The sequence below is a fragment of the Hermetia illucens genome, chromosome 1 (assembly GCF_905115235.1).
Source record: "Hermetia illucens chromosome 1, iHerIll2.2.curated.20191125, whole genome shotgun sequence".
NCBI lineage: Eukaryota > Metazoa > Arthropoda > Insecta > Diptera > Stratiomyidae > Hermetia > Hermetia illucens.
The window spans coordinates 43,804,206-43,830,114 of NC_051849.1; the positions used below are offsets into that span (position 1 = coordinate 43,804,206).

General features: G+C 43.8%; 1 protein-coding gene across 3 annotated transcripts in view; it reads right to left on the reverse strand.

The window, feature by feature from the left end:
- Nucleotides 1–25,909, reverse strand: part of LOC119646512 (calcitonin gene-related peptide type 1 receptor) — a 247,275-nt gene that overhangs the window by 18,186 nt on the left and 203,180 nt on the right. For all 3 annotated transcript variants that reach the window (XM_038046969.1, XM_038046968.1, XM_038046967.1), the window contains exon 12: nt 9,822–9,950. In XM_038046969.1, coding sequence (XP_037902897.1) covers nt 9,822–9,950 — 129 coding nt within the window. The remainder of the gene's footprint in view (nt 1–9,821; nt 9,951–25,909) is intronic.

The window sequence follows — 25,909 nt, forward strand, 5'->3', positions numbered from 1 at the left end:
GGTGGCCACCCCAGTTGCCGGGATCATCAAGCAACACTTGCTCAAATGGTTGAGAGAGGGCAAAGATTAGTGGGTGTTGGACACTGATAGTCAGGAGGAGGACGCTCCGAAGCAATGGCAATAAGGGAAAATACAATTTAATCTCATTACGAGTATATTGAAATGATACAATCGTCTGCTTTTCGAGTTGATTGCTTGGAGTCAATTATCTGCTCGCAGGTGCAGTTTGATGGCGGCTGGGGTAATTGGTTTGTGGGATAAGTAAGCAGTTTTTCCATCTTTCGATTACAGAATAAAAATCTAGTCCCTCTTCCAGAGCCTTTGCCGTTATTGGAATCTTATTAAACCATGGAAAATAAATAAGAAAATTAGAAATCCAGGAATCGGCGAAAATTCAATTTCATGCCGAGATTGTTCGGCGAATTGAAAAAAGAAATAATTTAACGGCCCTTCCTCCCTCATTTCATATGGAATCTATATAGAAGCCTATGCCTTTTCCGTAAGCACCACCTTGCGTCTACTGATATCTATGTATGATACATTTCACCCTTTTAGGCGCTACGAATAATGTTCAACCCGCAACTTGCCGCACCGCACGAAATTCAATACTAAATGGAAACAATTACATAAAAGCCCCGACAAGATGGAATTCGACACCGACTCAATTCAAATTGAACCCAAATAATAAAATTTCACTTTGCCAGAAAATATAAAACTTTCCGCATTGAATTTCACATTCGCCCCCAGATCTAACACATTTCCCCATACGTGTCAAGGCAATGCGAGAATTCGGGAAGAGGGTTTCTCAACCTCCCATCGCAGCATCCGCAATATTAATAACGAGTTGCCTTGTCTGCAAGGATACTCTTCCAGTAGAGAACACTTTTCTCATATTGTACATCCTCATCAGTTCGCGCCAAGCATACCAGCTCCTTTATGGAAACATAAATGAGTGAAACATTATGAGCACTTTGCGGAAGGACTAAGTATTATGTGCTGAGCTCCGGGGCATTTTTTTCATTGTCCGATTTATCATCAAGACAGTAACCTCCGTCTTGCCGCTGCAGCAGAAGCGAACACACACCCTGGAAACCTGCAATAAACTTTAATAAGAACGGACGGTAGACGCATGTGGCTTCAATAAAGACCTCAAGTTCTTCCTCGTAAAGAGTACAAAGTACCAAGGAAATTGCCCCTAAATGTATTTAAATAGAACTCACGGTTGCAGGAGTTGAAACTGGAAGCCCAGGTAATTACGGCGAAACCATTTTCCGTATAGACGCATAAGTAGGTATGTACGCAAGGATTATTGCCCCCGGTAAAAGCCATACTAGCCCCTGGAACAGTACGGCAAAGCCTGCTTGAACACAACTTTTGCCGGAAGTGCATTGAATTGTGCAAGGATGCAGAAAGTGTGCATGGAATCGTCATTCACCGGATACATACCAGAGCCTGCTGCATTCACCCTGAAAGAGAATTTCTCTTCATGGAGTATGAAGGAATTTGCAATCTGCGTGTGTGAATTGCCCACGATTGAGGCAATAAATTTGCGGAACTTTAAATGCACTGGGCGTGGCTCTTTGTGTACACATATGACTGCAGACTGCATTTGGCTGACTATGGCGTTATCTAGAAAAACAATGGAGGCACGCCCGTTTGCGTGATGTTTTGATGGTGCCACGATATGCAAAGGAATCATTAGAAGTTCCGTTGAAAAGCGCATTCATACGATGTTTGCGGGGAATGTGGTACCTTTTGTTGGGCGAATATTTTAATAGGGGCGGATATTGAACTCTGACCACGAATCAACTGATGCTATAATTGCTGCATAAGAGGTTATTTACTTGGAGGAATGCAGTGAAAAGCTAAATAAAATCTATGTGGGAAGGAACTCTCTATTTGAAATGTCCCGCGGTGATGGCATCGAGACGAAGTGTATCACTTATTCAACGGATTCATCCTCAAAGGGCACCCAACTAAAAAAATCAGGGAGCCGCTTCTATATGATATCTGTACCTTAAAATACCCTTAATCTGTTTAAATAGGGAGTGCTCGGCGGATTCGTATCGGTGCGTTAAAATAAGCCAGAGAGTCGGGGATGGGCTGAATGGGCATCCAAGTTGACTTGACGAAAGGTCTGGCCAAGTCGCATATGTTTCACTGAAATATTAGATGATGGTATTAAGTGCATATTGATCAAGATTGAAGGATGAGATTTTTTCAAAATAATCATCTGGTTCGGTGAAAATCTAAGTACGAATTATGGGGCTCCCGCACTTTGTCCTTACATTTCTAAAAGGACGTGCTGTCCAGTTTTTTTGACAGTGCAACAACGGCACTGCGGCTTGCGAACGTTGGATGCCCACATCCAGAACGAAACGATTAGCCAGAATTTTGACAACCGCATTAGCTAATGGCCGTCCACGTTGAGTCTTAGGCCTTGCAAACTGAACCCCAATCTCCTGGAAGGCCCTGTGGAGGAGAAAATCCTCACAATTCCAGGAAGGTAGTGATATAATAAACGTGAAGACATTTTCAAGGTCGACTTGCCATTGATTTAGCTGTCACAATCCATGAAATGGAAAATAGCCGAACGCCTTTTGTTCTGGAACACTACTGTGGAGCCACATCGGAGGTTTGGGGGCTATATTCACCAATATTCAAAGAGCCCTGCCTTTTATTTATTATTTATTTTCTATTCAATATCAGAATTTATTATTTTTGAACAAAGTAGCACTTGGATTCCTCTCTGGCCGGCAGACGAGAATAGAGAGGCTTTTTATTTTCTTGACAAAATTTATTTCTTGGACAAGTGTCATACCTGACATTCAGCCGCTACCAGGCCATCTATCAACTTTGCTACGGCCATTTATACAGCGACGGAAGCGAATTCACAATGGTGCCCCAAATCCGCGCCTCCGCTGCACCGCCATAGAGGCATGAAATACGACTGCATTGCCGTGGTGAAATCGCCTCCGCCGGCGCACAACACTGTCGCTGCCGCAGCTGGCGGCCTCGCACGAGGCCGACGCGCGAACTTCGCTCCTTCTTGTACAAACCCCCGACGTAAGTAGACGCAGCCAGGAAAAACTTAAACTTTTCGATTAAACCGGCGACGCAATTGCCCGGCTAAATTGGTGACCCAAAGTTAGCAAAAACTATAAATATTACAGCAAATCCAGCTCAAGGGGAGGCACGATTTCCTCTGTGGCAGCGGTTTCAGTCAGGGTGCCCCGCCTTTTGGTGGCAGACTCCGGCGATGTGGTTTCGCCAATTGGAGATACAATTCGCACTGGCAGCCGTCACATCAGACGCCGCGCGTTTCAAACACGCCCTTGTCGGTCTCGATGAGGAGACAATTGGTTTGGTCACGGACGTGTTAAAGGACTGCTTCTATGTCGAACTAAAAGACCAGCTCATCCGCAGGATGTCAGTGAATGAAGAAGCGAAGCTGAATCACTTGCTGAACGATCTGACGCTGGGCGACCGTAGCCCCAGCCAACTCCTTCTTGAAATAATAAGGATAAGGTTGGTTTAGAGCTTTTGAAGTCCCTCTGTTGAAGAGGCTCCTGAAGATCACACGCGCTATCTTGGCCTGCGCGGACTCAGGTTCACTGGAGGTGTTGTTCACCACAGCCGATAAAGTCCACGAGGTGCACACACCCTCCGTGGTCGCGGAAATCTCTAGAGACACACGTCAGGAAGCGGAAAACCTGAAAACAATGGTGGCGAGACTTGTAGACGCCGTCTTCAAATTTACGATGACTGTAGGTACTTTGCGTTTGGAGTATAGATTTCGATCGCAGTCACCGTCGAGGTCTGCAACCCGGAACTCAAGCGAGTAAATGTACAACCGGAAGCAATTTCAATGCAACAAAAAACTAGGCTCGCTGGGTGCCTCACGGATGGCTACTCGGAGCGCAGTACCACATCGCCTTACAATATTCGACCTTCTGAGTAGGCGTTGCTTTTTGGTTGACACGGCGCTGAAGTTTTGGTTCCCCCCCGTACCCCATCCAAACACGCTGATACCGCATTACTTGCCACTGGCTGCTGCGAACTCCTCTCCCACCCGCACTCACGGCTACAGGGAATTGCACGTGAGTCTAGGAATGCACCAAACGTTTTCGTAGCGATTCGTTTTGGCCGACATTAGCATTGGTGGACCTTCAGGACAAAGCTTTAATAGACCGAAACCTCAAAACGTCAAAAAATTCCTGTAGAAGCATGTGAAACTTCTCGGCCACATGGTTACCCCTGACGGAATTCAACCAGATCCAAACAAGGTTGAAGCGATAAAAACTTTCCCCTGCCAACCATGGTGCAGGATCTGCGAAGGTTCTTAAGCATGTTCTATCTTCTATCGTCAGTTCTTGCCCAAGGCCGCTCAGGACCAAGCGCTCTTTAATGCTTACTGGCATTTCCTCAGCCAGATGCACTCTTAGCAGTTTTCATCGATGCCTGAGACAAAGCGGCAGGCACCGCTGTTCACCAATGGATAAATCAAACTTGGCATCTGTTGAGCTTCGAAACAATTCAACCCAGTTCAGAGTAACTACAGCGCCTACGATCTTGAGCTACTCGCCGTGTACCCTTACATGAAATAATTCCGTATCTTCCTTGAGGACAGGCTGTTCACCGTGCTTATGGACCACAAGCCTCTTATTTTCGCCTTATACAGAAGCTCGACAAAGTTGTGGATGCTATGTCTCGAATCTCGGAGGTCTCAATCCCCCGCGGTCGATTATATGGCAATCGCCGCGTCGCGAAAAGACGACGCAGAGCTTCAGAGCCTGAAGGCAAACTCTAAAGACAAGTTCAAGGAATTTCCTATCTTCGGCTCAAACTGCTTACTCTGTGAGACCTCAAACTAGGGACTCAGGCCATCCACTCTGGCCGATTTTCGCTTGGAAGTATTTCACACAGTGCACGCTCTTACGCTCCCAGGCATCAGGACGACGAACCGGTTGGCCACCGAAAATTAATTCAGGCGGTCCATGAATAAGGATGTAAACCCTTGCGCCAGACAGTGCATCACATGCCAGAAGTGTAAAATCGGCAAACACGTAAAAAGGGAAGTAGGCATATTCCCTCGACAGACAAAGCGCTTCCACACCATCCACCTCGACATCATTGGCCCTTTGCAAAACTCGTACGGATACAAGTATTGCTTCACAATCATCGACAGGATTACACGGTGGCCTGAAGCAATATCTCTGACTGACATTACGGCACAATCATGTGCCGAGGCTCTCAGTCGATCATGGATACCGCGCTTTGGTGTACCAGCCGTAATCATTACGCACGTTTTCTCGGAATTTGGCAAGCTCTTGGGTTTCAAACGTCATATGACCACTTCGTATGGGGGTGCTGGAGCGTTGGCGCCGGATATTAAAGGCCGCCTTGTTGGCTCGCGATGATCTAGAGATAGTGTACGGGGAGAATCTGCAACTCCCTATCGGCCCTGGACTGGATATCAGAGCAGGGTTAAGTGACTCCAGCATGCTGCGCGTCCTCAGGGACACGGTTTCGAAACTGCGGCCGACTTCATCGACTCCCGATCGTCGGATCCCATCTCTGGTTTTCCCCGCTGATCCGGCGCGGTGGCGTGAGTAGATGCAGTCAGAAAAAACTTTAATGTCTCTATTGAGCCGCGGGTGAAACTGCCCGCCTAAACTACCTGGTCGAAGTGGGGTAGCCTGTAGTAATTCATTACTACATCAAGATTGTCCAAAACATGAATAGAGAAACAACTTTGTCTATGTCATCAGATTCATGTTTCGCCACAGAGAAATCTGTGGAGGACATGCTCACCATTTTAGTGGAATCCCTGCACTTACTGCCTACGGCGTGGTCAGTAAAAAAGGAAAGGACAGCAACTGTCATAATGGAGGAAATTGGAAAACTGACTGCGGCATGGCCCGTTACTTAAATTTTCTAGAAAGCGCAAGAGGAAAAGATTTTAGAAAAAGAGGGGACTGCTGGTTAAACCTTACCTATCAGAACCCTTTTTTCTGCCGTAAATGTGAGAGAGCTCTCCACCAGCGGCACCGAGAGACGAAATTAAGCCAAGCTGCTTGGAACTGTGGACAGGTATCTTACTCCACTACAAGCTGTGACAATATCTAGATGGAAGACAAGGTGGTGCCCCCGATAATGCTCGGATCCAACAGACTCTTCAGTTAGTTGCGGTTTATCAGCATACTTATATAAGTCTACACTTATGTCAAAAGTATGCAACTTGACAAAGCCTTGTCTTTTCTACTGGCAGCCGATTAGGATTTTCTACGATGAATGGTTCACAAGATTAAGGGTCTGGGTCCGACATTGAATTTGTTCAAATCAACCATGCTAACACAGTGTACCGTGGTCCTGTAGTGTACCATTACGGTCTTGCATGAGATGCTCTAACACGTTTCAAGGCCAAGATATACTACATTGTACCTCAACGATTATTATCGTAATCATACCAACCGCCGGTGCTATTCGAAACCATTATACCTTCGTTAAGTTTGAACCATATCATCTGTGTACTCTTACCTCAGAAAATCTTTAACGATGACTTGTGTTACTGGTACATATGTTTGTTAGAAGGATCGGTTGCATTTTAAGAAGGGGCGACGAATGCATTCCTGACTATGTTATGCAATGAAACTCACTTTCCTGGAGTGGTTAACAATTGGGACACCCTAGAATAATCTAGCGGAGAGCGGTGGAAGAGGACTATAGACTTGTCCGCTAACGTGTCAACACGAAAGTGTATCTTGTTCTGCTGCTGGCTTCCTCTTTGTAGAAGGTTAAGTCTTCGTAATCAAGCCTGAGAAAAATGACTATTCAAATCCAAAGAATTTCAGGCATATCAGCCTAACATCATTTTCGTTGAAATGTCTGGAGAGACCGGTTGAGCGTCACATTAATCAGAAGCCGCTAGGGTTGCTCCCCCTAAATGAAAACCAACATGCTTGAAAAGTAATGAGAGTCTGGCCTTCATTATTTGGTCAAAGATAGAACTGTGTACCTGGGTATCACCGGTGCCATGAGCCCGATATCCGGGACAGCTTCGAATGCATTACTCATTTTGCAGCACTGGGATTTGTTTATTCAGAGCACTGCAATGAGAGAGCTCATAGACTAATTCGATTAGATCTATAGAAAAACAATAAACGTTGGGTCACAGAGCATTGGAAGAGTTATTGGGAGAACTGAATCTAGTTTTCGCAATATCTTCTGATACTGGGATCCCCATACATCTGTCTGAAGTTATCTTGAAACGAAGAGGAAACTGGGACGAACCTGAAGAATGCGTGCCAAGGTATACTGACGTCCTCAACACCGATGGGTCAAAAACAGAACGGGGTTCTGTCTCGAATAAAATCGAGAAGCGGGATTTTCCCTTGGGATAATATACTATAGTATTTCAGGCTGAAATGTATGCGGTCCCAAGGCCGGCAACCTGGATGATTGACGAGTGGGCGAAGAGCAGACAGATCGCCATTTGTAGCTATAGTCAAACTGCATTGGGAGCATTGGTCAATACTTTGATCACTTTAAAAATCGTTCAGGAATGTAGAAATCGAACTCTTTTTCTAGATTGAATACCGGGGGAATACTCTCGGTATCCGGTCATTGTGAGGTATAGGGAAATGAAATCGCGTATGCTTTACAAAAGAGCGTTAAATTCTCCCATGCCCGGACGGGAACTAGCAATTGGGATGTCAATAGCATTGGCGAATGCTGCTATCAAAAACTGGGAACAAGCTTGCCATAAGTACAAGTGGCAAACCCTTAATGCTGCTAAACTCATCAAACTTTTCCTGTCAGAACCAAGCAAACATACAACAAAGTGTAGTGACCGCGGCTGCGCGACGGGAGTGGAATTTCATTCGGCTCTTTCTTAATTAATTTGCTTAAACAATGCATTTAATAGTGTGCAATTGCCTTAATGTTCGCCGCAGATTGCACATTATTCAATGCATTCGAGCGAATTGATCTTGACAGGAGGCGAATGATTTGCCGCATCTGCAGGCGCATGCGCATGTTGCCGCAACATTGCCGAGTGAGAAAGGCTATGTAGCGGGAATAGAAGCGGTGCACGAACAAAGCACAGCGAGAATGTTGCTGGGGAGGAAGAGTTTTTGGGCGTTGGGGAGATTGGTTTTGGAGGTTGAGTGGAAGACAGAGGAAAAAGAAGGAGCGGGTTTTGGCTAGAGAATCGAGGAAGAGGAACAGAATTCAATTTAGTCCTGTCAGAAGAGCAGAAGGCTTGCAGATGTATTGTGGGAATTCGGACGGGCCGTATTTCACTAGCTGGGCATATGTTCAGAATAGGAATTCTCCGAGACACGTATCAGTTCAGGAAGCGGGATCCACGGAACATTTTCTATGTAAGTGCCCCGCCTATAGGCACATCAGATATCAAATTTTTGGTGCTGATGTGCTACAACTGTAGCGGATATTATCCCATCCACTAACAGAAATCCTGTGACACATAGACGAATTTGGGATATTCCGTTAGATGAGGGAATCGCCTACAATAGACCACTAAGGTCTGAGTGCTTAGAGGTTTTGCCTCTCCTCCATCTCAAACACGCACACACGCAGATCTCGAAGCATGTTGGAAGTGAAGTGGACTTTAAAAGCAGAACATGATGTCTAACAGAAAGTTCCCAAGAAAAGGAAATGCTTGCGGAAGATATTACTTTAGGTGTTCGTCATCTCCAATATCCATCTCTGGATATAACTCCGGACAAGATTTTTAACCACATAGCAAAGTCCACAGGGTAAGATGTAGATATGGGGGCTAGCAAAGGAAAAGTCTTTACCCAATCCAATGAGGTCGCAAAGAAGGAGGAGGGAATTCGCGATGCCGATATGGGCTAACCGGTATCCAGGAGCTTCCAGGACTAAATACACTATAAAATACATTCTTTTCGTTAATTCAGTTGCACCTGTAGATAAATAGTTATTTACTCAAAAAAGATATGTATGGTGAAGAGCGTTATACTTTTTTCAAAAATGGAACCCTTAATACCTTACAACAACCAAAGTCTCACCACCTTTCCAAAGAAACTACCTCTTTTTGCCAACTAGACACTACTAAAATCGTATGACATTTTCTTGACTTCATTTCCGAGTATGCCAGCATATGTATATCCGAAAAAACATAAATTTTGAACAACAGAAGACATCACCTAAGTATCCATTTCCAGCGCCACACATTTTATGCGACCTGAAACTCTTACAGCTCCAAATGGCTGAGACTTTGTTCCCGAAATGTGATATGAAACGACAAAGGTGTAAATTCAAATTTCGAGGCGAGAAAACTTCAGTGTACATTGTGTGGAAAAGGAATACCATTTTCCAGTCTTATTGAAGAGAATCACAAAATTCAAATGTAGTGGAGGAAACTTTTTCAATTTTCGATAATTCAGGAGACAGCGAAGAAGGATCCCATATACTGTCTCAACCATTGTCTTCGGAAATAACAAATGCCAGGCATCTGGTTTTTATTCAATGTGGTAGCAATCGGATTTCCAGACTATTGCATTGCTTTTCAGTTTTCTTTTAAAAATACCCAGACGTAATGGTTCAGAAGGAATCCCAAGTTTTTCTTTTCAATTTTTCCACCCTTACAATAGATGAGCTAAAAATTCGAGAAAAAACTGAGACAGTTATACAGAACATGAAAGCAAATGAAGATAAGTATATTAATGAATAAGAAATAAGTTTTAAGAAGTATAGAAAAGAAAAGCTAAACAAACAAGTTGGAAAGTATTATAGAAGAAAACTGAAAGACATTAGATAATTGTAGGGAATCTTACCGAAACCTGCGTCGCTGTATACGAATTAGACCTTGGTCGATGGCTAAGAAAAACAGTCCTCCATTTTCTTTTGACTTGGGCGATTACTTCGCCATTGCAAAAGCAAAATAGTGTGGCTACGCATAGACCCTAGAAAGAAATAAGAAGATAAAGCAAATTAAACAAGCGAATAAAAAATTTCATCCAATTTAGTGCATAGGAAAGGAGAAGACACTCCATTCCGACTTCACGGTTAATGATTTTATATAAGAAATAGAAATTGAGGGTGGTATAGAAAAGCCGAAGTCTTATTGTTACTGTTTTTCTATTCGCACGGGAGTTTCTAAGAGGATACTGGTAGAACTATTATGACTTCGCTGAGGTTCGATGAAGCCTTATAAGCCCTTAGGCAAAATTGGGGAGATGATTTTTTAGTATTGCCAAATATGTTTATGCAAGAACACCCCTTTCCACATTATTAGAATTCTGAGCCCGACAGAATTTGCAGTGCTTTTCTCTTGTTACGCATTCTTTCCGTTAGTCGCCTATCTGGGTGCTTACTGAGATGCCTCACCTAATTCTGTAGACGGATCATTGTCATTGATCAGTTTTTTCACTTCAGAGGAAAGTGAAGTGAGTTTACATAATGCAGTATCATGTGCAAAAGTTAACATTGTCAAGTAAGGGTTTCGGTCCAAGGAACTTGAGGAACTCCAGTTTGGGTTTGTAATCGTAAGAAATTAAGCTTTGTATTTCACCCTAAATTTGCGCTCCAAAGGAAAAAATTCCAAAATTCTATCACAACTGTACTGAAAGTAACTTCTTTATTTCAAAAATCATACCTTGGTCCCAGATTTTGAAGAAACCTTGCGCCATATTCGAGGCAGACGGTAGAGCAATGCTTTATATCCTCTAGTGTATTCCTTGTCTTAAGAACAATCCTGTGAACTTGTTCAATTGCTTCTCTCAAAAGTCATACTGGCGCTGAGGCATCACTTTGCTTTCCATTAAATTAGGTTTTTTAAACTAATAGTTTGCCGAACATTTTGAGAGGATAAATGAACGAAACGGAACGATCTGCCCTACCAAACCATGGCGTACCCAGCAATAGAATTATCGCCCCTTCTTAATGTGTGATCTAGCCATTGCCACTTCTGACCCTTGATCACATCGCAGAGTGTCTGGCCTGTGCGCCAACCATATTCTCCATTTGAAGTAGTATTAGGTTAACGTACTTGGATAATGTAGAGCAGTCTCAACTTGATAATGATGCTGAGATAACTGAATTTTAAAATTTTAGACAAGCAAAAGCAGATCTAGCGTTGTTAGAGTTTTGGACCTCAAATTCCTTTGAGATTTTACCTCGATGTAGCACGTTACATTTCATACTATTATATGTTGTCTAATGAACTTAAGTGGGTAGGATGGTCAGAACGATCATCCTAAATGGCCGACCTGGGCAGTGCGATTCCGAGCATATGTTGAAGGCACCACATTCGAAGTGGTAACTGACCACGCTTCGCTCAAATGGCTGATGAACCAGTCCGACCTTCACGGCAGACTGGCCAGATGGGCATTGAAGCTTCAAGGATTCTCGTTCATCGTCAAACACAGGAAGGCATCACAACATCTTGTTCCGTATTCTTTATCTCGAATGTATTCACCAGCGGAGGTGGACGTTTTGGAGAGAAGTGGGAACAACGCAGACGTGGATTTTGATTCACTATATTTTCGGTCTGCGGATTATTTACAACTGATCGAGCGTATTAGGGAGAATTCCAACAAACTCCCTGATCTGCAGGTGTGCGATGGATTGGTATATAGGCGAACCAATCATGCTTCAGGAGATGAACTGCAGGAACCACAGGCTTGGAAGCTTTGGATTCCGGAGGAACTGACGATGGAGGTGATCACCAGTGCCCATGATCATTCTTTGAGTGCACATGGGGAGGTTGGTAAAACCTTGGATAGACTGCGGTTGTGGTTTTATTGGCCTAAAATGGTTTCCCAGGTCAAGGACTATATCTGCAATTGTGAAACGTGCAAGACGTCAAAAGCTCCCAACCAAACGCTCGCAACCAAACGCTCCAGCCTCTAATGGGAAAAACGGTCATCTCCGATCGGGTATTTCAACGCTTGTATATCGATTTGGTCGGCCAATACCCCACATCTCGCGCCGGAAATATAGGAGCAATAGTCGTTGTCGATTCTCTCTCGAAGTATTCATTTGTGCGGCTGATTAAACGGTTTACCGCGAACGTGCTGACAGAATACTTTGAGAAGAGAATCTTTTATATGTTTGAAATCCCTGAGTCGATCACGTCTGATAATGGGGTACAGTTCAAATCCGTGGCTTTCAGCGATCTTCTGAGCCAGTATGGCATTCAACACATTTACACTGCTTTATACTCCCCTCAGGCAAACGCCTCAGAGAGAGTAAATCGCTCATTGTTGGCTGCTATACGCGCTTATATCGGTCCTGATGTAAGAGATTGGGGCAACAAGCTGTCATCCATCAACTGTACATTTCGTTCAGAAAAACACGTCTCGATAGGGACTTCACCCTATCACGTCGTTTTTGGGCAAACCATGGTCACCCATGGAGTACCTACGCCCTTTTACAACACCTGAACGCCTTGCCTGATGCGACCTTGGAGGTCTGTTCTCAGGATAAACTTGCTATTCTGAGAGCAGAGGTTCAGGGGCGCATCCTCGAAGCAAGAGGGACACAGGAAAGGGATTACAACTTGCGATCCTGAGCTGGTGAATTTCAGGTCGGAGATATCGTGTATAAGCGACTCTTTAACTTAAGCAGTGCAGTAAAGCGGTACAATGCCAAATTGCATCGGAAGTTCGTGAAGGCGATGGGCATCGGTCGAGTCGGAACCATTCAGTACGAGTTGGAGGACATGGAGGGTCGTAACCTGGGCGTTGCTTACGCGGAGGACCCTAAGACATAACTCAGGTCTGGATCTTCGGCTGCCTTTCCTCGTAAGCACACCAATACTCAGCCGCTTATCAGCAATGCTTGCCTCACTGGTCTTCAGCTGTCTTTCCTCGAGCGGGTCTCGGAAACCCAGCTGCCTTGTATTGACCGCGGTTTCGTGACGGGAGCGGAATCTCATTCGGCTCTTCCTTAATTAATTTACTTAAATAATGCATTTCATAATGTGCAATTACCCTAATGTTCGCCGCAGATTGCACATTATTGAATGCATTCGGGCGAATTAATCTTGACAGAGGCGAATGATTTGCCGCATCCGCAGGCGCATGCGCATGTTACCGCAACATGAACTGACAGAGTTCAAGGCAATATAGCAGGAGGGAAGCGGTGCTGGGTTGAGGAGAGGTCGAAAGCCTGGAGAGTGATAAGAGTGAATTCAACGAAATAGATTATATTTAAATCAAATAATTATTTTAAAAAATCGAATTTGTGACGAGGAGAGTGATTGGCTTTTTTTGAATGGCGAGGAGATTGTGGAGAGAAAAAAATTAAAGGAGATTGTGAAAGGACGTGAACAGCGCGAACCCTTTGTCGTCTCCGTTCCAGATAAAACAAACCTCCGGGACTACCTCGAAAACTAGCCGTGTTGTTGTTTAGATTAACATTGGCGCTAGAAAATTATAACATTCGTGGAAATAAATTGTTATAACATAAAACAGCGGAAGAAAGGCGAAGAGGCGGCTGCAATTGATGTAAAATTTTCGGGGAGGCTTGCCCGCGACAAACCATTAAACTAGCCGGATTCGGTAGTATGTTTTCGCAGCCCTATCGGGAAAATCCTGGCGCACAGCATTTGTAGTCACCGAACCCAAAGAGGATTTCTTTTTTTATTATAAAACAAAAAAAGAAAAATATAAACAATTGTAAATTTTGTTTAGGAATTCCTAATGTTCTTAATTTTTTCCCACCACAGAAGCAGCTACCACGCTGAGCTCGGAGTGTTTAATAGCAAATGTAAGTCTAAGGTTTTTTTTCAAATTTCTTTTTTTTGTTGATTTTTAATTTGATTTAACTTTGTTTTATTTTTTTTTCTGATTTTTGTATATTTGAATTTTTTGAATAATTACATTATGAATTTTAACTAAGTCCTGAGTGATTCGAGGACTTCCTCCTTCTCTTTTCCCCCTTGTTTCCGCAGAACCTGTGCAGGGACATCCTCAAAAAGGCAAACTGGCCTGAGGATGTCAAGGAAGGGTGGGAGCGTTCTGGTCGTTATTCATTAGGCCGTCGCGAATTCCCTTGTATTGTCTATTTTGGAATCCGGTGCGGACCCACGCATCGGAATGGACACGTTAATTTTGTAGTAATGAAGCGTGAGAGATCAAAGCGCTCAAAGGACCCCACAACATTCCCGAGCCTGGCTAGCACAACTTCAATCTTTGCGGGCGGACCTTCACGGTCAACTTCGCTATTTTTTTTTAGGTTTCTGGGATAGCTCTGCCCTTTAGGTCATTGTCGGCTACTTAGGATGATCGCTCTGATTATCCTACCCACTTAAATTCATTACAGTTCCTCTTATAATATGATAATTATTAGTTTATCCCGAAGGCCCCTCCTGTGCAGAGCACGCTAGATACAGTTCATGTTCTCGTGAATTGTTGAAGAGCGGGTGAAGCAAAGATCTAAAATGCACGCACTGTTCCCAAATGATCTGCAGGATGTTCATGTGGTCAATGTAATCCTGTTCCCTGACCACCACAATAACAAAGTTCCCTTTGTCCCGCTGCACATCACGTTGAACTTTCCGCGATTTCGCACGGTATAGGTGCGCGAGCACGTCATGCTCATTACCATTCGCAGTCTTTATTCCAGCTTTCATTCCTTTCCGTTCAGCGATCCGCTTACACGCTTCTGTAGTCAACCAGATCTTATTATACCCTTCGGGACATGGTCGGCGACCTCTGTAGCACCTAAGAAGAGAGGTTTTTTGATGGCACCACAAAGCTTATCGATAGTCTCAGGCAGGTTACTTAGTGTATCTGCATCCGACCAGCATGATCGCTCTCCTAACTGGATCATACAAGTAGTCAATGTTGAACTTGAGGAGTCGTAACTCTCCAACCCTGCGAGAAGTGATGGTCACAACACGCAAGTGAACGTAAACAACCATAAGATGGTGATCCCTTTCCCCGACAAAAGCAATCCGACACTGCGTTCATATCTGAGAGCACAAAAGCACATTGCCCTAAGAGGGGGAGGACTATTCTATAGAGTTACACTATCTGACTTCGCGTAGGCCCAAAATGTCCAACATGTATCGTTAGAATTCTCGTTCAAATTGGAACGCTCGATACCATAATCCGGTTTCGATATCCGAAGACCGCAGCCGCGATTTGTCCCCGAGAATACATCCGTTCCTGAATATTGCAGCTCGCTCCCTTGCACACGATACACTCGTAAACACCCCCATAGAGAGTAAAAAAATGCATATTAAAAATCGATGGAATAACAAGAAAGGAAAAAGGATTGACAGCATTTGGGCGAAGCAGCGCCGCTCATCGCAGCGTGCAGCGAAAGAGGCAGTGAGGACTGACATACCCGATGTGACTTCGGGATGCCGAAAATAATGGCGAAACCTTGCAAAGTGACCCCGCTGCCGGTACAGGGACGGCAACTCAAGTATGTTACAGCATCTCGGAAAAATAATAATAATAATATAATAATCGTTGGCGCAACAATCCATGTTGGATCAGGGCCTTGAAGTGTGTTAGAGCACTTCATTCAAGACCGTAACGGTACACTAGGAGGCAATGTGGTCAGCATTACGCTCGCCCGAGATTATTACCCTGATTTGACTCAGGTACTCATTCACAGCTGAGTCGACTGGTATCCGACGTCAAATCACGATACAAATTCCACTGCCACCAGTGAGATTTGAACCGCGACCTTCCGTACGACAGCCTTGCGCTCTAACCACTCAGCTATCCGGACACGGAAAAAGCCCAATTGAAATCGCTACACCTGAACAGGTGGATCTCAACGCAAACCGAGTGGATGTGTAGTTGACCATTCTAGCTAGAAGCGAAGAGAAAAGGCTCATCAGGAAATGCTGTCGCCAATATTCCTTCAGAAGAAAGTCAGGCGTCGGGAACTGACTGGAAGAACTGCTAGATCATAGATAACCTACCGCAAAGCGCACTGTCCAAAGGTTACCAATGCCCAGATAAGTATCATTTCTGTGAATGCTGGAGGCCAAAAACACGCGAGGAAACTTTTTAGCAGTAGGAAAAATCAAAATTGAACGGGTAGTATGTAGGGTGTGAATACAGATAACCCAGGTGTCTGGAATATGGACACATGTCTGCAATTTGCCAGGGACACGACAGGAGGACAACATGCCGTAGAATTGCCTTCCCTACAAGCATTGCACCAATTGAGGGTCCAAGGCGGTGTCCAGCCGTCAGGGCGAAACTGGAAAGGTCTAGGACGTAACCAGCATCATCGGCATCCAACAAGTTAACATGTACCGGAGTGCAACTGCTCACAAGCTCCTAGCCCAGCTCGCCGCATAGAGAAAGACTGATCTAGTGCTAATCATTGAGCAATACCGGGACAAAGACCCCGGCATAGCGTCAGCGGTATCCGCCAAGTAGGATTCAATATTTATGAATAACGTTTTCAACTTTTATCTAACGCCGAATGAGACAATATCGGACTTTCGATGCAGACTTGATACTCTGGGGGACAGCATATCGCGTTCGGAATAGTTGACGATAATTATCGCTGTGCACCAACCTGGCGCTACCCTCCCCGGCGAGGGTGAACAACGAAAGATTTGCGAGGCTCTTGGAACAGATTGTTCTGGTGCACACTTCGGGAGATGATAGCGCTGCAGCTGGCACTGTCGTAAATTCAGTAATGAACCTGATAGCGACACCCAGAGAGGCTTGCATATCCCGGAGGGCCATCAGCCACAACAGCCCCTCTTTGGAAGGGATGTCATAAGCTCCGCCGTTTAACACAACGGTTACTCGCCCATGAGGAAGCATACGCCACAAAGGCAGAGAAGAGATCAGCAAAAAGGAAACTCCGCAGCGCGGTAAATAAAAGTAAAACTCGCGCTGGCAAAACCTAATCAACGAGGGGACCCGTGGGGACTTGCCTATAAACTTATCACCCGGGCTCTGGGAAAACCCTACATACTTAGTACCAACTAGATGGACCGCATCGTTCGGGCATTACTCCCCAGACTTTCCATATGGGTTGATGTCAACAGCGCGGAAGGCGTCGAGGACCGCCTCCATCTGACTATGAAAGAGCTCCAAGGGGAAGTTCTCACCATGGAAAATAAATAGGCGCCAGGTCTTGATGATATTCCAAAAAAGCTTACAAATTGGTGTTCCGCCAAAGGTCAGACTGCTACTCAGGGTTTTCAACGTTAGTCTGAATTAAGGTGTTTTTCTTTTTCGCTTCACACGGCCGGAAAAGTGCTTGTAGACCTTATCGGAAGTAGACTTGGGGAAGGAATTTGTACTGCCAGGGACTTATCTCCAACGTAGCTCGGGTTCAGAGTAGCAAGATCCATAGTGGATGATGTAATGGAGATAGTGAATGCGGTTCATTGATCCGAAGCACACAGACACCGACCGCGACTCCTCCTGGGAGATCGCCCTCTGCTTTATAAAACACTAGAGAGCCAGAGAAGGATGAAGATCATTTCGAGAATAGTAGAGGAATCCAGCCTAGGGCAGGACTTCTGGAACGCTTCCTAAGAAAGTTTGCTAAGAATTGACATGCCAGAAGAGTCGCGCTTGGTCGGTTATGTAGACGACATTGGGGCACTTGTCACCGGATACACTGTTGAACAGGCGCAAAGCAGACTCGGCATATTGATGCGACACGTAAATGGATGGATGACCGCTTATGGTTTCAGCCTTGCACTGGAAAAACCGGGTCGTCTTGACCAGAAAGTGAATCTCGATCCTATGTGCTATATCAATCAGCAAACTGACTTTTGAGTCAAAACTAGCGGTCGAGTATCTTGATTTAACTCTCAACTCGAAGATGAGTTTCTTTGAGTAAATGGAAACAGACGCGGATAAGCCTACTGCTAGAGTAAATACCTTGAGTCAGCTAATGGCGAAACATCTTCCACAAGATGTCTGCTATAGGACTAACGTAGTGTGTTCTACTTTGAAATGTGTAACCCAAGTGCTGAGATAGGAAGCTTTGGGAGTAGCGTCTGCTTTTCGCACTGTCTCAGATCGGACCGTCACTGTTATCGTGGGAGTGGTCCCCATTGCTGTTCTTGCTAAGGAGCGTACACCCATAAATGAGGCCAACAGCGAAGATTTAGGAGAATTAGTTGCCAGTGGAGAACGTCAATGCAAAACGCACGGAGGAAGGCATGGTCTCCTGATTCTGTATTCTACAATGGCGTGGTAACCCTGAACACACGTATTTCTCTTGTGAAAGATGAGATGGGTTTCGTTCGGTTTCTCCAGGCAAAATTTGTAGTGTCAACGTCTTTGTGACAAGTGCAAACTTTTATTCGAATTTTCCAGAGACAATCTAAAAACAGGCACCCCCCCCCCCCCGATATCGTCACCTGAGGCAGTGTGGGAACCTCCAAAACCACACCTCTCAATATAGCCGAGATAGGAGCACTGATGTTTCCCGAAATATCGGTATTTGCAAGACCAATAAATCAACACAGTTTTTATCCTCCTTTTTGATCGCGAAACAGCTCCACGCTCGCGGTCGAGCCGTCTTTGTGAAACAAAACCTTATTAAAATCGGTTGACTGTCTGTCTGTCTGTCCATCTGTCTGTCTGCCTCTTTGTCTGGCCGTCACACGAATTTTTTTCGGAGACAGTTGTAGCGATTCACACCAAATTTTATGAAAAGGTGGGAACTGTGAACTCTCACACATACAGTGAGTTACATAATTCTACATCGAATTTAAGGTGGGTCCCCAAACATGCAAAGAGGGGTGTACATTTTTGTCATTAAATATAGTCGTGTAGGGTATCAAATGAAAGGCCTCGGTTAGTACTTTTCGAAGCCTTAGTTTTGAAATTTGGAGGAATGGTGGGGAGTGCGGGGATCGAAAGTGATCACTTCTTTAACGAACCCATTCTCAGAAACTTCGAAAAATATGAAAAAAATCAGGAAGCTGCCACTATATGGTGCCTACGCTCCGAAATACCTTCCGTACCGATATCTGTTCAACTAAAGGTAATTATTATTATATTATACTATGGTATATTATTATAATTTATAGTAATTGGCGGCAAAACCTCCCTTATGTTCATCTTAACACCACTGCCCTTCCTCCCGCCAAACCCCCCCCCCCCCCCCCCCGAGCGTTAAGATGGAGCTTTAAAATTTGTGGGCGGACCTCCCTGGTCAATGTTGCCATCTTTGTAGGTTTTTGGGACAGCTTTCGTCTCTTGGTCGTCTCCGAGTATTCAGGATGGTCGCCTGACCATTGACAATCCCCATATTGTCATTACACATTGTCAGTGAGATGCTAAAAAGCGCTGGTCAATGAAGTCGTACTGCACATTATGTTTGAGTTCTTCTTGCTGCGAAGAAAATTGAGCTCGACCGGTGGTGGAACTTGGCCGCCAGGTTTTCCTTTAACTAACAACTTCCTTTCTCCTCTTTCCTCCCGTTTGTGAAAGTAATTATCTGACTTGAAGGCTCACTAAGCCGCGAGAGCGAAGTAATTTGTCAGACGTTTCCAGGTTATCTGATCAGCAGAAAGTGTTTAATTGGCAGTCTGACGGCGTACCATTGCAGCAGTCGAATACTCTGTGCGAAAACGTATTTACCTACCCTACTCCAAACAAAACCTTTCTAGAATGACCGAAGAGTGAGTTACTGTAGAGCTACATGGCGTATAACAGTGGAGGGAGAGTGAACATTTCTAGGAAGATCGTGGGGTGGCACATTGCCAAATGGCGTGTAGGTGCGGTTGGCACGTTATGCCCCACATAAGGGTTTGCGACAACTGGACTCCTTTTCATCATTTTAAAGACCTCCTTTACCCAGAATAGATTATTCCGGTCATTGCTTGGGTTCTCAAACTAGCTACAATAATGGTAAGCAAGCACCTGCCAACGGATACTTCGGGGTGGGTCATTCCTCGCCATTTTTTTAGATGTTGTCGCCTTCAGAGTTGATAATAGCCAACTGCAATTGATCGTCAGATCATCTCCTACCTCTTTCTGTCTTTAGAATATATTGGAAGGCTCAAGCACCAGTTGGCTATTCACTATAGCGAACAACTGATAAAAGAATTATCATACAACAAAGGAGATCTCCTTGGGTCGCATTGAGCGAAATGGTTACCCACACTCAAGCTGTGTTATATTAGCATTATCAATATCACGTGTCCTTTCACGTTGGCTTTCACGAAATCAATCAACTTTGATGAGTGAAGGTATTTCGACTCTCTTTTGCTTTCTTGTTCGATTCTGATGGATTTCTCAAAAAAGTCCTAATACACGTCCCATGAATAGTTCCAAAATTATGATATAATACGGACACTTTTGTAAATGTTCATCGAGGAGTATTTCACATTCACGGAGCGATGACCTTATTTGGTCCAATCCCAAATGGCTACATCATGGATCAGCCCATATCCACAGATATACTTGGTCCATGTGAATTCAATCAATTTAAACCTCTTTCGCCCTCATCAGTTAACGAGTATCTTTCTGTGCCATCCAAATTCTATTGCAAATATACACAGATCTTATTTACATACAATTATGGAAATATGATTGAACAGCACACTTTTTCCTTTCTGCATAAATTCCTTATTCTTTTCTTCTTCATCACCGGCGAGGAAGAGAGAATCCTTGCTATGAATATTTGAGATCTATTTTTTATGTGTCCGAAGGAACATCTCAATAGAGGCTGGTTTTTATGAAGAAAATGGATTTTCATGGTTGTAATGATTTCCAAGAAATAATTTTGTGCTCTTGTTTGGAAAAATGAAGGTGGTATTATAGCATTTGACGCTGAGTCATTCAGAGGCTTTTGAAAGAATTCACTAAGCTGGTCATCGAAAAATGTTGTCGATAGTGATATTGAAACCATTTTTGGGTTCTCTTTGTTTTCACGATTTTGTTTTGTAATGCAATCTACTGACGCTGAAATGTAATTTAGTATAAAAAGTAAATCTCGAGCTTCTTCTATTAATAAATTTCAAGTGTCTGCCATTGAATCCCCTAATTTCAGCTTCCTCATCAAATTTATGCGTTCCTACCGACTCCACAATAATAAGAAGGGCATAACTTAGTAAATTTTTCATGCTATCTGTTATTTACCCTCGAGCTCTAAAAAGGAATCCAATTAAGGAGTCAGCCTCATCATGTTCGGAGAAACTGGCGTCCTTTCTCTCTCGACCGTTCCCCCGCACCGCTACTTAGATCGCCGGCATTCTATTCCTTATTTATAAACACTTTTTTCACAAAATATAAAGCTACTCCTCAAGAAATTCCTCCTGCCTCCAGAAAAGGAAGAAAATTAATGGGATACCGAGGGTAACCTGCCGGCGGGACTGAGATACGAATCAACTGGTGGTTGTATCGGTTGACGGGAACGAGTGAAGTGCCTCCTGTCGAAAAAAGGACTTCGAGTCAACAAATAGAGCCAATTTATTCGCGTTGGAATGAAAATGTCTTCCTCCAGCTGATACAGATAACACACAAAATGGGAGAACGTGGCCGCCGTTACCACTTCAGGATATTATTATCGTCCTTTTTTCTATAAGACACTTTGTCCCTTCGAGTGAAAGTTGGGCCTGGTTTCAGCCGGAGAGTGTTGAAACAATTTGAAAACAAGAAGGTATGCGCGAACTTTTTAGGGTTCATCGGAAGGAAAGTCAATTGAAATTGAAGTTGGGGCTAGACAATGACTTTCTGGATAAGTTTCTCCCTGATTTCTGACGGACGTACACTTGAAATCAATAACTTCCGAACTCGTGTTGTGCAAAAGCGATTCAGGAGGCGACCTGATTTCAACCCCCACTGAAGTTTGGAATGAGATCTTTCAATAGTTCCTCATTTTAGCTCATTGCCCTGTAAATTAGTGCCTTAAACTTTCACTCCGGTTATACCTGCATAATCACAAATCACATTATAAAACGCTCTCTAAGCCACTCTCCCATATGCAACACATGCCAACGTGTTTTTCAAATAACACCAACTTTCCTCCAGATTTCCAGATAAATTGATTTACGTCTGATCGCATAACATTTTATGTGAAACTTTGTTTTATCCATGAATACAAAAACAGAGTGTCAGAGTGTGTGCCTGTTTTCCATCTAAGCTCAGAGGAAAAATTATGCAAAGTAATAAATTCAATAAAGTTTCATAAAGGGGACGATTTCGTGATATCTACCCCGGCAACAGGAGCAACAGCCGCACCGACAGTTGTAATAGGAACATGTTTTCCGAATAATTTGCTGGTCTAGTGCTTGTAATATTCCCAGGCGCCAGGATAACAGGTGAAGCTATATCGTCTGTCTGTTTGAGTTTAAGAAGGTCGATCCTGAAAAATGGTGGAGTATCGATTTTCTGCGCGCCCGTTTTATTGACTTCAAGTGATTTCCCTTTATCTCTCGGTGAACAATGCTGAGCTGACGGGATACGCGTATCCATTGGGAGTATTGGCTCGTGGAAAACTGTGAGAAATGGAGTTTGTAATGGAAGTGAAAAGGATACGAATCTCTAAAAGGGGCATGTGTCTTGCATGTCAGACACTTCAATCTTTTCGTTGAATTTTAATTGAGCCTTTCCCATGGCAGGGGATGGACGATATTAAACTGTCTTCCCATTTTTGTTGTACCTGCAAATATTTGCCGTGAGATTACCATTTCGAAGAGCAAATCTCTGAGATGGCTCAATTGCGCGCGTCATACTCATAAATCTGGAGCTATTACAAATAATTTTAACATCAGGAGCGTAAGTATCCAGACGTCTTTACGGGGCTCCATTGACATTCGTAAACATGCAAAGTCTTTTAGTCACATTCTTAACGAAATTACATTCAAGCGAAATGGAGGGTAAACACCCTAGAGACCGAGGAAGGACCTGTTACAGTTCTCAGGTTGTTGAAGCGAAAGTAGTAGGATGAAGATGATAATAGGCTTTAGCAGACAACCGCTATCGCTAGAATATGACACGATTCTCAAGGGAAAGGCATAGTAACTTTCTCTGAGTTCTCCAGGTTACCAGTCATAAATTTTGATTTTACGCTGAGGGAAATACAAATACACTGCGAAATTTTCTCCATTAATAAGCAGGAATTATATGCAAGGTGCCCATTGATTCAACTAAGCTCCATCGTTGATAAATAAAGAAGAATGTGAAGTGAACCGCCGACTTGGCCCACCTTATAATATTACAAAGTTCACTGGCGAAATAATTAAACTATAAAAGCCGATAAATCGATCCATTAAAGTAAAAAAAAATTATTAGAGAAACGACAAAAGCAACATTCTTTGCCATCCGAAACTTCATCAACTGAAACCTTAGCAGAAGGCTCATGAGGCCAACCATTTTCGTTACTATTATAAATAGTTCAAATTAAGTACACGCTACTCTCCAGTTTTCAATTTAATTAATTATTTTTAATAGAATATTAAATTAAATTCAACGAGAGCACGAAAAATTACAGGCAAGCCCACCAACTAATTAAATGCTATCAAAGATGGCTCATTCAATAGAGGAGAGTATAAAAAACTGGAATTCGTCGATGAAGCATTTTGAGATCTCCCACTATTAATTAATCCGCGCTGTGAGTTGGGGCTTAAGAATACCTTCAAACTCCCTCGCCTCCGTAAGAGTCAACTTCAAAAGATAGAAATTTGTGGGCTAGCATCCTGCAAATTTTGAGACTTTATTGCTACCGAAACGTGAACAACCCCTCGAAAACGGACTATGACTGGTTTCTTGAAAGTACGCTCCTCAACAATGGTAGCGAGGGTCCTCAGAATGCTCGCTTTCTCCAACTTCTTCTTGGCCTAAGACTACTTTTCTCCTTCTTGCGGTAACGTACTTTTGTACCCTGGAAAGCGAAGCGATAGCAGACGCGAATCCAGGGTCGGGTTGTTTCTTTCGGTTACCGCAAGGCGTGCTTTCTTGATCTGGGAGCCAGTTTCTGACAGATTTCTAACTGCAAGGTTCCGGTCCAGGTTAAGGAGCATCACAATTATACAATGCTATGCATCAACGGACGCTACCAATCACATGCAATCACATGCAGTTTACGAGAGGCTGATGGATGGAGGATCGTTATCTGATGGTCATTTACGGAAACCGTTCAACTTGAATCCCTTATATGATCCCCCTGAGAACTCGCCTGAGAATATCCATGAGTATTGGGTTGCTAGTAAAAATGCTCTTACCTCGAGTGCTACAGAGGTGCTACAAAGGGGCATCGAAAGGTCTGGCTGACTGCGGAATCGATCATGCGGATCGATGAATGCAAGGGATTAAAGGATTGAAGGCCCTATTGACCGATGGTAATGGTGAGGGCGATGCGTTCGTACTCTAGAAGTTCAGCATAGTATGCGCCATGACTAAAAGGACTCTGTTATTACGGTGGCCAGGAAAGCGGAATATGCCGCAGAGCGAAATGATTTCAGAAATGTATACCGCATCATGAAAGAATTGTGGATTACGTTAACGGTCGTCTACTCTTCCACAATGACGGGCAACTGAAGAGGTGAAAAGTACACTTCATCACACGTTTTAATCGTATAATATGCGGTGAAGTTCCTCCTCTTCTGAATGAAATAGTTGGTCACCCTAACATGTGGATATGGATTGGACTTGATGATGCCCCGGAGAGTTGCTTATCGCTGCACCTGCATTATCCAAATCTGCTGTTTCCACTCGTATGAAAGTCTTGGAAATTTGAGAACTTTCCCAGAGGATGGAAGAAGGGGTTGATCGTCAAGATTCTGTAATAACCAAATGGGATTGCGATGGTCAAAAGACCATCATGATTGCCGGAGACCAAGAGAGCTATCCCAAAAACCTAACAAGTTGGCGGAATTGTCTGTGTAGATCCGCCCGCAAATATTGAAGCTCCATCGATGTGCTCAGTAAACAATACTTGAATGCCTCTGTGCTAACCAGGCTCAGGAATGTCGGGGTCCTTTGATCCCTCACGTAGCATTTTCACAAAAATTCACGTGTTCTTTCGGGTGCGTGAGTCTGCACCGGATTCCAAAAACTACTCAATCATGAGGATTCGCGTGCACCTATTGGAATAAAATGCAAAAGACGACCGTTCGACCGCGCGTGGTATCGTAAAATTTAGGACCTGAGTGCCGCGTAAAAAGGAGAATCCACGACGGATTACGTCCTGTTTCCCCTGCTCCAGCTGTTTTTTCAGGTGTGGCCTCTACGGTTCCCGCCCTTCCTTGACATGATCAGACCATGATTTTGGAGGCTGTCCTTAGTATAAATTAATATTGCGGTGCTAGAGGGGAATAGGGTAAAAGGAAGTCCTCAAATCAGAAGTGTCTGGTGATAGTTGATTACGAAGTATATTTTTATAATAATGAGATTCAAGTTACTCCATTCAACGAAGAAATGAAATGAACAGAATCGTAGAGAACAAAACAAAAATATAAAATGATGAAATAATTAATTATAAAAAAGGAAAGTAAACCAAAATTTACTGATCGTGAATGATATTGTGTAATAAGCTAATTGTTGAGTCGAGTTCAAGCTGTTTTAGATATCAGCGAAGAAGCGAACGTCACATATGGAAGACTTCATTCGCTTCTGTAGCATCTTTCGATTTACGGGAGTGTTGGTCGTCCTCAACAGTTCCTGGTATAAGGATGCCAATTCCGCCAGTGTTGGAGGAATAACACTCTCGCAAAGAAAAGAGCGCCTCCTGAGTTCTCACTTCCGGGGGCTTTTCTGCGACAACTGGCAGCCTGCCCGAACAACTCTCCTCCCGCAAAGGGAGCTCCTCGTTATAGTCTAGTCGCACCTTCCTCATTCCCTCTACCATTTACTTAGGGAAAACCGGACCAGACGTTGGCTTTCGTGTTGTTTTATCACAAGTCGCACGAATTATTATGAATTTTTAGGACGCGTTCAAATATACCCTTTTCAGAATCAACTGCGTT